General features: G+C 44.6%; 1 protein-coding gene across 1 annotated transcript; it reads left to right on the top strand.

The window, feature by feature from the left end:
* Positions 1–491: 491 nt before the first annotated feature.
* Positions 492–4,438, top strand: lrrtm4l2 (leucine rich repeat transmembrane neuronal 4 like 2). Its single transcript, XM_060065373.1, has 2 exons — positions 492–845; positions 1,045–4,438. Exons 1-2 carry the CDS (start codon positions 791–793, stop codon positions 2,703–2,705), a joined length of 1,716 nt encoding a protein of 571 aa, XP_059921356.1. The 5' UTR covers positions 492–790; the 3' UTR covers positions 2,706–4,438.
* Positions 4,439–13,279: the final 8,841 nt, after the last annotated feature.

Raw genomic sequence — 13,279 nt, 5'->3', positions numbered from 1 at the left:
TGTGTGTGTGTGTGTGTGTGTGTGTGTGTGTGTGTGTGTGTGTGTGTGTGTGTGTGTGTGTGTTTGACTGTGCGTGTGTTTGGAGGGGGCTGAGCGCGCATGAATGTGGCACCAATAATATAGAGACGGAGAAGGGAGAGAGAGAGGGAGCGTGAGAGAGAGTTAGAGGGAAAGAAAGAGAGAGGGGGGAGGGATGTTAGAGAGAGAGAGAAAGAGAGGGTGAGAGAGAGAGCGAGGGAGAGAGAGCGACTGAGGGACGGAGAGAGAGAGAGATAGGGAGGGATTGAGAGAGAGGGATGGAGGGAGAGAGAGAGAGGGAGGGAGTGAGAGCGAAAGGGAGGGGGGGAAGGAGAGAGAGCGACTGAGAGATGGAGAGAGAGAGAGAGAGAGAGAGAGAGAGAGAGAGGGGGAGAGAGAGAGAGCGAGGCAGAGAGAGCGACCGAGGGACGGAGAGAGAGAGAGGGAGGGAGGGAGGGAGGGAGGGAGGGAGACGGGTGCATGTGAAATGTTGGGGAACTGTCTTATTCGCGCTCAAACGGATTATTGCGCATGCAGCAGGAAAGACTATAGCAGCTGAAAGTAAGAAAATCGGGTATAGGTGAAGAAGATCTTCTTCTCAGGGATTGGGCACAAACCCGCGGGTTCTGACGTGCAGAGGCTGCTGTGGAAACTTGGATCAAATTGTTTTTTCCCCCTGCTTGTTGGTGACACAGTTGATGGCCGTCATGCGGATCGAGTCCGTCGGTCGGTTGTACATTTTGCGTTTTCGCATTTTATAAAAAGCAGTTGGATGTGTTCTTCACATCTTTACTTCAGAGGATTACTCTTTCTCCCAGTGACTATGGGTAAGTGTTAAAGCCTCTTGAAATATCATCTTTCATTTTTTTGTCAAAAAAAAACAAACTCAAAGGGGTTATCTGATCATGATGTTATTTGCTGGCCTATTCCTGCGGGGGCTTTTGACAGTATTTTTTATCATGGATAAATTCATAAGCCTAAATCTTTAAAAAGTAAACTGCCTTCTGGTCCCCCCCCCCCCCCCAGGGTCCCTGATGTGGGACTGGAGGCTATCCTGTCTGCTTCTTCACATGGCTGTGTTGCTTCTGCTCAGCAAGGGGGAGAAGATCTGCCCCGTGAGCTGTCGTTGTGAAGGGAAGATCGTTTATTGCGAGTCAGGCATCTTCCAAGACATCCCTGTAAACATCTCCACGGGCTGCCAAGGTTTATCGCTGCGCTACAACAACCTGCTGGTTCTGCTGCCCTACCAGTTTGCACATCTGAATCAGCTGGTCTGGCTTTACCTGGATCACAACGCCATCAGCGTCATCGATGCCTTGGCGTTCCGCGGCATTCGCCGGCTCAAAGAACTGGTCCTCAGCTCCAACAAGATCGCACACCTGGAGAACAACACCTTTGGCTCCATACCCAACCTGCGCAACCTGGACCTGTCCTACAACCTTCTGCAGTCCCTGCAGCCCGGCCATTTCTACGGCCTGCGGAAACTCCAGAACCTCCACCTCCGCTCCAACGGATTGAGGCAGATCCTCGTTCGCACCTTTCTGGAATGTCGCAGCCTGGAGTTCCTGGACCTGGGTTACAACCGATTACGGAGTCTCAACCGCACGGCGTTCCTGGGCCTGCTGAAGCTGAAGGAGCTTCACCTGGAGCACAATCAATTCTCCAGGATTCATTTCTATCTGTTCCCGCGGCTGCCGAACCTGCAGGCCCTCTATCTGCAGTGGAACCGCATACGAGCCGTCAACCAGGGCTTGCCTTGGACCTGGCATAAGCTGCTCAAACTGGACCTTTCAGGGAACGAGATCCAGACCCTGGACCCGGAGGTGTTTCGGTGTATGCCCCATCTGCAAATCCTCAACCTGGAGTCAAACAAACTCAGCAGTGTGCCGGTGGAGGCGGTCGCGGCGTGGACCTCCCTGACCACCGTCAGCCTGGCGGCCAACGCCTGGGACTGCCGGCCCAGCATCTGCCCGCTCATGGACTGGCTGAAGGCCCTGAAGGACCCCAGGGACATCAGCATGATCTGCAGTCACCCCAAGGCCTTCCAGGGCGAGCGGGTGGTGGACGTGCTAAGGAACCACTCCCTGTGCGCGCTGGAGGGGGAGCCGACCACGCCCCTGTCCACCACCGCACGCCTCGCCCAGGGCCAACCCGACCCTGCGGTAAGCACCACCACCACCACCGCCACACACCTCCCCTCCGGGGACATCCAAGACCTCCAAAGCCCCCCAGGCGCCAACATGACCAGCCTGCCCGCCTCCGACGCCACGACGGGCCGGGGACGCACCACGACCACGACCCGGGCTCCGGACACCACCACCACCTCCCCACGGGCCCCGTTTCCCGGAGTATCGTCGCCGACGTTCGCCCCGGAGCCTGAGTTTGAGCACATGGCCTTCCACAAGATCATCGCGGGCAGTGTTGCACTGTTTCTGTCGGTGTCATTGATCCTGTTGGTTATTTATGTGTCCTGGAGGCGCTACCCCAACACCATGAGACAGCTGCAGCAGCAGTCGGTCAACCACAAGCGCCGGAAAAAAGCCCTCAAGCAGGAGGTAGACCCGAACTCCCAGATGCAGGAGTACTACCTGACTTACCATTCCAACTCGGAGACCATGGACTCCCTGGTGGGCGAGGCCAGGCCCTGCACCTGCACCATCTCAGGCTCCATAGAGTGTGAGGTCTGAGGTCAGACTACCAGCACACCCTCCCAGAATGTTTGTGGGCTTTTTTCTTAAGGGGCAATTGCAAGTGAGGGGGAAATGACATCGACCGGTTTTCCGTTAGATCCATCCTATGGTCTTGCAAAGTGTTAAAGAAATGCATGTGTACGCTCTGCGTCCAGTTTGATGGATAACGCTGGTGTTCATGGGGGTTTTAAATTGGGAGAGGTCCCTTTTTGAGAGAACTGGCCCAAACTGACTTGATGTGATACCTTATGTATAAAAAAATTATATCTTAATTCTCTGAGAGACCTACGAGAGAGACTTCGTAAGAGAACAGAGCTCTGCCGTCTTGTAGAAATGGACTGGAACAGACAATGAAACCGTGGATATGTTACATTCATTCAAATCATCTGGATCCTAATCACACTGTAGGCTTCCTCGCAAAGGAATTATAATGTGTGTGTGTGAGTGTGTGCATGTCTGTGTGTATATGTGTGTGCTTGTGTGTGCTTCTGCGTGTGTGTATGTGTGTGCGTGTGTGTGTGTGTTTGTGTGTGCATCTTAGTGCTTGCGTGTGCTTCTACGCAAGTGTGTGTGTGTGTGTGTGATTATGTCTGCTTCTGTGTGTGTGGTTGTGTGTGTGTGTTAATGTGTGTGTGTATGTCTTTGTGTATGTCTATGTGTGTGGCGTGCGTGAGTTTGTGCATGCATGCTCACACGTCACACACATGCAGACACATACATCCACGCACATACATACACACACACACACACACACACACACACACACACACACACACACACACACACACACACACACACACACACACACACACACACACACACACACACACACACACACACACACACACACACACATTCCCCACTTCAGAGACTCGTGGGGCAGTACGTCTTTGTGTGGAGCAGCCATGGGAGCTTATTGTCACCAGTGTGTCGATTCAAACTGCTTAAAATGTAAACCCAAGCGCAGAATCATCACAGAGAAGCCTCAATGTGTCCTGGAGAGGCAGTGTGTCCTGGGATACTGTGCATGACCTTATTCAATTAAAGACAATGAGATTTTATTCCAATTCATTTTACGATATGAAATACTCTACCTCAGTTCTTCTTTTGGAAAAGGGAGGAGCTGAATCCAGTGTAAAGTCTCAGGACTAATGTTGTTTTCTCTGAGTGTGCAACGTCGTCCACTGGTCCGTTCAACTCACAGTCGTCGTCCCTGTCATTGATGATGTTCATTTCCATGGACCGTTTCCTATTGTTTCCTGTCATCACTGTAGACAACGTGGGTCAATAGGCATTCTATGTGTGGTGAATGTATTCTTCAACTGCAATTTATAAAGCTTTGTTGATGACGACATTGTTGTGTTATTGATGTGCCCGAATAATTCTCGCCCACTGGATACAGCGGCGGAGCCTTTGATTAATGTCACGTCCGCCGCCTGCTTCTTGGTCAATCCCTTTGCAGACAGCGGCTGTATTTCCTTCGGTCTGTGCTCGGTGTCACCATTAAAACCTCACACGAGCTGTCAGGGGTAAATCAACACAGCCCCCGTGCTCCGTTACCCAGAAGAGGTTCTCTTTCATGGGCGCCATGTGACTTTTCCCCCCAAAAAAAACGCCAAAAAGACTTTAATCACAGATCCATTGTGCGTGCAGCGTTTCTAGCGTTTGTGCTCTAAGGGAGGACGCAGGCGGAAGGTAGCCGCGTGGGCTACGGGTCAGGGCATCCTCACTAGCTCAGAGAATAGCCTTCAAGAGGTGTTGAGAGAGGGATGTTTGTTGGTACTGGAGTACTGAGGGGGGGGGGGGGGGGGGGGTCTTATCCTCCCTTCCAGCATGTAAACATATTTCATCTCCTCTGTCTGATCGAAATACATGCTGCTCGGGGTGAGCTCTGAGGATATAAAATACACCCCCCTTTTATTGCTCACTGGCTTTTTTTATATAGCTGTTTTTTGTTCTGTAATACGGAAGCCATACATTATCTTGACAAGACCCCCCATTGTGAGGGGAGTTCATAGGACTAGGGGAGGCCTTCTTCATCCCGTCCTCTTCATCATTGCCACACCTCTGATGGGAGGTATTTATAAAATGCCTGCCTGGTTGATGGCGGTAATCAAAAGGATTTATGCCTCACATAATTGACTTTCCAAACATGACTCAGGATTTCTTCAGCCTCTGGGCACGCACAGAACTCAACAACTTCATTTACATAGGCCTACACCTTCCCTCGCCGGCGCTTTCAATAACCACTGGGATATTTCATATTTTCTGAAACTAATACACTCTAATGTTGATTGCTTGGGGCCCGGATTATCCTTTTTTGTTCAGCAATGCATCTTGCAAACTTCCTTCGGACGTGTGTGATCAATGCCTGCTTTGGTGCCGCTGAGAGTAAACCGGATGTACGTTTGGTGTATTTTGTTAATATCACAAAGCCCCTTTTGATGTCCACTACGGGAACAGTGATTAGCACTTCTGACGGTCCCTTATTGGATCCACCTGGGGGGCGAAACGCGGGGGAAACGCACAGCGCTGGCTGCGTCAGTCAAGCCGAGTCAGGTGTATTTATACAGCCCTTTATCAGAGTCGCACTCTCAAAGGGCTTCAAACAAACACATTCAGATGAAATTTGACGGCGGCCCCCCCTAACCCTCGGGCATCAAACAGGAAGCAAACACCCTCTCCAACCACACACACACACACACACACAAACGCACACAGTAGATGGAGGAGGGAAACCTTGAGAAAGGGCATATATAAGAGGAGACTTAATTCTGAAATGGCCAGAGTGCAAAACCGTGGGCTGGCATATTATGGGAGTCGGTGAGTGCAAACGTTAATAATAAAGCAGAGACAGAGTATGAAATACCAAATGGAATAGCATCAATGTTTGAGATGTTCTTCCTAGGTACAATGAAAAGATGAATAAATGATCCTGCAAGTATTGCCCTCTATTTTTACTGAACATTTAGGCTGTGTGTGTGATAGCTTCCGCACGCTGCCAGGTCTAGTTTCTGGTTTATATTTCTCTTTATATTTATATTCCTGGAGCTTAAGGTCATTTGGGCAGCTCGTCATCACACCGTGGTGCACTAGGGAGCGGCACAAACACAATCACTCAGCACAAGCTTGAGTGACAACACGTTTTGTGCTACAGTGCCATTCCTTCCCCCATATTATCCTTTGTGTTCTCAGAGGGGCTGTGTTTGTTGGCTCCAAATCAGAGCGCATTAGGCCTACCACTCAAACACGCTCATCCATTCGACTGGGATTCCTTCATTTACACAGGAGCACGTGGCGCTCTGGTACCTGAGTTACCAGGCGGCAGCGCCTGCATTGTGAAATGTTGCCCAAATAGTCATTAAGCATGTAGTCATTAGCGACTGTCGTAATGGTTTCCACTATGAAATTAGCCTGTCTATTACTCTGATCTATTAAGGGACTTTGCAAAGTCGCTGCTTTGCCTCTTTGAAGGCTGAACCCACCAGCTAACCATTAGCCCAAAAAAATGTTTCCACAGCTAATTAAACAAAAACTCCCATAGCTAACCCGTGATAGCAGATTCATTTTTAAATGATTTATTCTTTCCTTCAATCTTTCTTTCATTCTTTTTTTCTCTCTTTCATTCTTTCTTTCGCTCTTCCTCTCTTTCTTATTTCTTTCTCTCTTTCATTCTTTCTTTCTTATTTCTTTCTCTCCTTCTTTCATTCTTTCTTTCTTATTTCACACTCTCTTTCATTCTTTCTTTTTTTCTTTCTCTCCTTCTATCATTCTTTATTTTTTATTTCTTTCTCTCTATAAGTCTTTTTTTCTTATTTATTTCTCTCTTTCATTCTTTCTTTCTTCCTTTCTTTCTTTCTTATTTCTTTCTTTCTTATTTCTTTCTCTCCTTCTTTCATTCTTTCTTTCTTATTTATTTCTCTCTTTCAGTCTTTCTTTCTTATTTCTTTCTCTCATTCATTCTTTTTCTTTCTTTCTTTCTTTATCTCTCTTTCATTCTTTCTCTCACTATTTATTTCTATCTTTCTTTCTTTCTTTCTTTCTTTCTTTCTTTCTTTCTTTCTTTCTTTCTTTCTTTCCATTTTTCTCTCTTCCTAAAAAACCCAATTGCATTCAAAGAATGTGTGGCTGTCGCTTCTGCAAAGAAACGCTTGGCAATTCCACAGTCCTCCCGCTCCTTTTGTTGTACCCCTTGTTGTGAGCCCTTGGATGGCATCGGTACAATTCATTTGACTACAAACTGCTTTCATCTTCTTTTGCTTTATCTCCACCACACCAAACATAACATTATCCATGGTTCTCTCAGCGGAAACAGCTGCTTGTCAATTTGAATCCCTATTGTGCAGGTAGAAGTGGCATTGTTAAAAAGAGGGTCCTTTGTCTCTCTGATGAAAAAACCTGTGTAAAAAGTTAGATATAGAGCTATTTTTGTTATTCCAAAGGTAGTGCTCTTGCCGTGAATCACCATTGCTCTTGTGAACTTGTATGCATTTCCTCAGGCTGTGAGAGGGAGATGCCCACTCAGTACATAATTATTAATATGCTATTTGTTGTTGCTGCTGCGGTTGTTGTAGCAATGTGGATGATGGTACAAAAGAACCAAGCCATATACTAGTATGCTTTAATAGTGCAATACATATTTTGAATACAAAATAAAAACTTAATAAATCATTCCAAAATAACATGCAGAGCTCACATAAAGAAACATATCGATTTCCATGTCTCATTTGAATGTCGTGCAGCCTTTTCTGACATGAGTCAGCTGTTGAATTATTATTAATTAGTTATAAGTTATTTACTTTGATCTGACTAACCATCAGAATGCCTACTTACAAAATATGTTGTGAAGTGCACCATGTTGGAAATTGTATATTGCCCAATTAAGTATTCAGCAATCCATATACTCGTATGCTTTAATAGTACAAGCATATATTTTTAGTTCTTTAAAATAAAATCATCCCAAAATAACATACAGAGCTCATATTGAAGAGATTGATGTCCATGTTTGACTGAATGGTGTGCCGTCTTTTCTGATCTGAGTTGGCCGATGAATTTGAGAGATGTTGGTTACTTATTTACTTAGATCTGACTTACAATATTTGATATACCAAAATAAATATAGTTCAAAAATCGAAGTCCAAAATTATATTTTTCAGTAGAATGTATTGCAATGTTTTCTGGCTTTCTTTCTGAGTTGGCTGAGAAATTTTAAATGAGTAACGACTTGTATCTGACTAACCAATAACCAGTATGCTAGGAAAATAGAAAAGGTTTTGCTTTGCACCTTGATGTTTTTCAGTTTTCCCCCATTAATTATTCATCAGTGACATCAAGGCGGCAATCTGGTTTTACTTGACATGAATAAAGTTCTACTGTAGGGTTGTTGAATGATTTAACAGCTTTTATAAAAAGCATTAAAAAGCATACATTCCACTGCCCTAGAGTGTTGAGAGGAAGATACATAGCTAAACACAGCGTTTTCTTACCCTCGTCCGAGTCTCATATCTGATTTAGATTAATATCGAAAATTTGCTGGAAGACTTGGTATCTGGGTAAACTGAGCTTTTGCTTTCCCTTTTGCTTCATATTGGTTCCAACCAACCGTGTTACCGGGGGAGGGTGTTTGAAAGGGCGTACTTTGTGGACACAAACTCGGCCAGCACTGGTTACCTGTAAAAAGTAAAGGTTTCAAATTAACACCGGACTGCCTGCTGTAGAAATAATCAAAAAACCCTTCTTAAGCCTCATCCGTATGGCACGGAATGAAATATACTTTGGTTGCATGTTTTTTTACGTATATATTTCCAATTATACATCGTATCTTTTTTCTCTCAGAAGAAAGAAAAAGGGAATTAAAGAAAAAAAAAAGGAAGGAGGAGGAAAGCGAAATTTGAAAAAGTGAAAAGAGTGATTACATTTCACAAATCAAGTGCTAGTGCTGTGTGTGCTAACTAGTATGCTGTGATTATAAAACTGCCTCTATTATTATAATGTCAAAGTACATATTTGAAATTAGAACGGGAATGCCTTTTTTGTATTCAATTAACTCTGAGGCATGACAATAAAACTGCTCTATAATTCAAGTTGGAGTCGGCTGTGATGATGGGCATTTCAACACAATGGCACAGTCCAAGCCAGCTCAATCTTTATTAACACGTATTGTTAGACGAGGAACAGAAATGATGAACACAAGGAATTACACTGAGCCATTGGCCATTGTATGTGTGTTGGTTTGTTTGTTTGTTTGTTTGTTTGTTTGTTTGTTTGTTGTGTGTGTGTGTGTGTGTGTGTGTGTGTGTGTGTGTGTGTGTGTGTGTGTGTGTGTGTGTGTGTGTGTGTGTGTGTGTGTGTTTGTGTGTGTGTGTGTGTGTGTGTGTGTGTGTGTGTGTGTGTGTGTGTGTGTGTGTGTGTGTGTGTGTGTGTGTGTGTTTCTGCCCTAAAGGCTAATAGCATCTGACAAGTATCCTAAAAATCGGGTGGGTTAATTATCATCAAATGACAACAACAACAACATCATGTTTCAGCATTTTAATATTTTGTTTGCTGAAAAATAACTTATGTAAAATAACAATAATCCTAAATGTTTATTCAAGAAACCAAAGGCGTCCTTTTGAACTCGGTTCACAATGACTCTCACAACAGCATCAATTGTTTTCAGATATTTTTCATTAGGAACACCCTTTCTCTAACCACAAAAGGCCAATTCTAGTCCTCAGAAAATGTGTTGTCATTCATATATTATTTCTCCATCCAGTGGAATAAAAGCCATCAATCTAAATAATGATTTCCCTGTAGTGTAACCAATAACTCATGGAAATTATGAATAAAGAGTTTTGTATCTTATTTCCCACCAGTCAATACTATTTGACCAGAATTAGAGCACAGCATGTGAAATAGCAAGCAGTTTTATATCCCTGTAAATTCGTTTACTATCCAATTATCTCTCTAACCATATAAACCAAAAGGAGAGAAAACAGTAATTGTGTTTGTTTACCTTGGCCGACCTACGAAGTTCCAAAATAATCATACTTTATTAATTAATAAAGAAAATAATAAAGGCTTTCATTATGACAGGACTGCGATGAAATTGGGAATAGAAACATGAATATTTAGACGTTAGATAACACACATCACGCATTTTAAACGGTACTCGTGCTATCTTGTCATCTTTATTATGTTATGATTCCATGAGCGGTCCAACCACACCAGACGCCGTTTCAAGATCACACGCTCACACGTAAATACATTTTCAATTTATTTATTAATGTACTTCTTCAGTTCTTTATGTTTTCCTTTGTTCCTTTGTTGCAGAATCATAATTCATCATCCAGTATTTATGTTGTAGCTCACGTGTTTACTTGTGTGGCTTTGTTGTGAGAAGTTATTGACTCTGTGCATAATAAAGCACAAGTCTAATCAATGTTGTTGTTTTTTGTTTGTTAATATTCAATTTTTTTAGGAAGATTTGCTGGTTTTGCATTCGTTTCCAAATGAAGGAAACTGTGTTACGTACGATTGCAGCATTGGCACAGTGGTTTCTCCCATCCATCAGTCTTCCACCAGGGCCTCTCTCGTCGTAATTAAAAACGAGAGATAAATGAAAAAAGCAAATGACTAAACAAACACGACTCCTACAGCAATTATTTAAGACTTGTAATATACATGGGGTCACAATTCATCCCAGTCATAGGAACGACTTGGATATCAAAATGTGCAGTTCAGCAGTCCTTTCTGAGTTGAATTCTAAACAGGGCTAGGGAACAAACAGCCTGCCACTGCACATTACCGGCCTCAACTTTTAGCCGAGACAGTGAAGTATTAGTTAGCACGGGACTTTGATAGACTCCCCGAGAAGTCGACGTGTTTGATAAACAACATCACACATTCAGAAATGGCATGTTTGCCCCCCATGTAATTCATCTGTAGGAGTGCATGTGTGGGGTAGAAAAGGGGTGTGTGTTTGCCTGTGCATGTGTGTGTGCGTGTGTGTTTGTGTTCCTGTGCATGTGTGTGTGTATGTTCCTGTGCATGTGCATGTGTGTGTGTGTGTGTGTGTGTGTGTGTGTGTGTGTGTGTGTGTGTGTGTGTGTGTGCATATATATATATATATATATATATATATTATATATATATATATATATATATATATATATATATATATATATATATATATGTATGTGCGTTCCTGTGTGTGTGTTTACGTTTTCATTCTGATAAAAGTATTTTCCTATTTCACTGCAGGGGGGGTGGCCACGATGGGTCATGTACCAACACATTGAAATACAGCTAAATGCTAAACAAAGAACAGAGGCCGAGGCAACATCAGAAGCATGCAAAACCCACTCCATAAAACTATTATTACAGCCCTGATTAAATGTGTCTTCCACCACAATGAATGATTGTGCTGCTTTCAAGCATGGCCGCGCGGCGTGAGAAGCGCTCCGACTGGGCTTCGATTCAGCAAAGATCGTTCGCGCCCGAAAAATAAATCACTCGTTTTGATTTGAAAGCGTATCGCCTGATGTACAAAGTGCGCCATTGTGTTTGTCTTTTTTCAGTGCTAGTTATGTGTCCTTTATGTTCCCCTATTATAGCGTGTATCACATTTAGAAAAATGCCACGACTACAGATAAAGGATGACAGATGAGGGGTTTAGTCAACAATCCATCCCATCTGCATACATTGTGATTCCACCTTGAGGAGACTGCTCCTGTAAGGCGGGCCGTGGCCAGCAGGGATGGGGGACTGAGAGAGGGAGGGAGAGAGAGAGAGAGAGAGAGAGAGAGAGAGAGAGAGAGAGAGATTGAGAGGGGCAGAGAGAGAGAGAAAGTGAGAGGGGCAGAGAGAGAGAGAGAGAGAGAGAGATGGTTCTGTTTCTCGCCCAGGCCTACTAGGAGAGCTTAAGGGACCAGTCTCCCCATGGAGTCTCTGTCTGTGTGCCAGCCAGACTTCCCTGCTTCAGCAGAAGAAGCACAATTTATGGGATTATGGGGTACAGCACCCATGCCTCATGCTGGAGGCGGCCTCTATGTGCATGTGAAAGTGTAGGTGTGTGCATGTGTGTGTCTGTGGTGTGTGTGTCTGTGTGGTGTGTGTGTGTGTGTGTGATGAGAGTGTGTGTGTGTGTGCGTGTGTGTGTGTGTGCGTGTGTGTGTGTGTGTGTGCATGTTCCTGTGCATGTGCATGCATGTATGTGTTCATGGGTGTACGTGTGTGTGTACGTGTATGCGTGAGTGTGTGTACTGTTACTGTGCATGTGTGTATGTATTTGGGTGTGTGTGTGTGTGTGTGTGTGTGTGTATGTTCCTCCTCATGTGCGTCTGTGTGTGTGGGCGGAGAGCTTTGGCGCAAGGGCTGGCTGTGGCCGTGAAGCCGTAATGAAATCACATTTAGTGTGATTTCAAATCACATTTAGTGTGATTTCAGAAGTCCCCAAAATGGGGACTTCTGTCCCCATTTTGCCGGCAGAAGTTCTCACACAAGAACAGCTCCGTGTCTTCAGGAAACGAAAGGAGACCCCGTTCTGTGGAGTCCGGCAGAGTGGCCCCAGAAATAATCAGATCTCTCGGATGCGGTATCGTTTGTCTTGGACATGTGTCATGTGTGTGCGTGTGTGTGTATATGTGAGGACATGTGTGTGTGTGTGTGTGTGTGTGTGTATTTGTGTGTATGTGCTTGTGTGGAGTGTGCGTGTGTGTTCCTGTGCATTTGCATGTGTGTGTGCAGTGTGTGTGAGTGTGTGTGTGTGTGTGCATCCGTGTTCCTGTGCATGTGTGTGTTCATTTGTGTGTGTGTTCATCTTCCTGTGCATCTGCATGTGTGTGTTCAGTGTGCATATGTTCCTGCCCATGTGTGTTTTCATGTGTATGTGCATATGTGTGTTCATGTGCATGCATGTGTGTGCGTGTGTGTGTGTGTGTGTGTGTGTGTGCGTGTGTGTGTGTGAATGTGTGTGTCTTGTTGACTCGCTTAACAAGAATTTAATTACCAGCCGTCATCTTCACACGCTGCCCCCTCCCTCTCTCTCTCCGTCACGTTGGGTGTGAGCTGAAACTGGAGTTCTGACAGAATATGACGACGAGCAGAATGCCGTATCTGGACGCTTCATCTGCTAAAAAACATCCATCTTCTCCCACTTCCCAAGAGAGATCATTTCAACCCGATGAATGGGACTATGTTAGATCTGGGGGCAGGGATGGGCAACTTTCATGATAAAGAGGGCCACATCTTTCATCATAACCATCGGAGGGCCACATGACTGCACACTTCAACTAAACGTGAGCTGAGAGAAGCTACACAATTTTGAATTTGGTAGATATGATTTCCTGTATTCTGGTGCATTTTGGGGATGGCCACTACCTAAAAAATCATCCAGAATCATAACCTATGTACGGTATGTTAATTGAACCAACATACATTCATTTCATGTTTTCCATGCTCAAACAGCCACATGAATGGTCAGTATTTTTATCAGTGCAAAGGGCTCACATACATCATCATTCAATGAAGTCAAAAAACTGAAAAACAGTGGCCCAACATTAAGTGCAACAACTCAATGAACTCAAACCCAA

The sequence above is a fragment of the Gadus macrocephalus genome, chromosome 11, assembly GCF_031168955.1.
Source record: "Gadus macrocephalus chromosome 11, ASM3116895v1".
NCBI classification, from domain to species: Eukaryota; Metazoa; Chordata; class Actinopteri; order Gadiformes; family Gadidae; genus Gadus; species Gadus macrocephalus.
Note: the sequence above shows the minus strand (reverse complement) of the source record. Positions and strands in the feature narration are given on the sequence as shown.

Bases quoted from the DNA above. Each gene is read 5' to 3' on its own strand.
- lrrtm4l2 (XM_060065373.1), top strand. From the start codon at position 791: ATGTGTTCTTCACATCTTTACTTCAGAGGATTACTCTTTCTCCCAGTG. The intron at 846-1,044 runs GTAAGTGTTAAA...CCCCCCCCCCAG, and splicing joins CTTTCTCCCAGTGACTATGG to GGTCCCTGATGTGGGACTGG.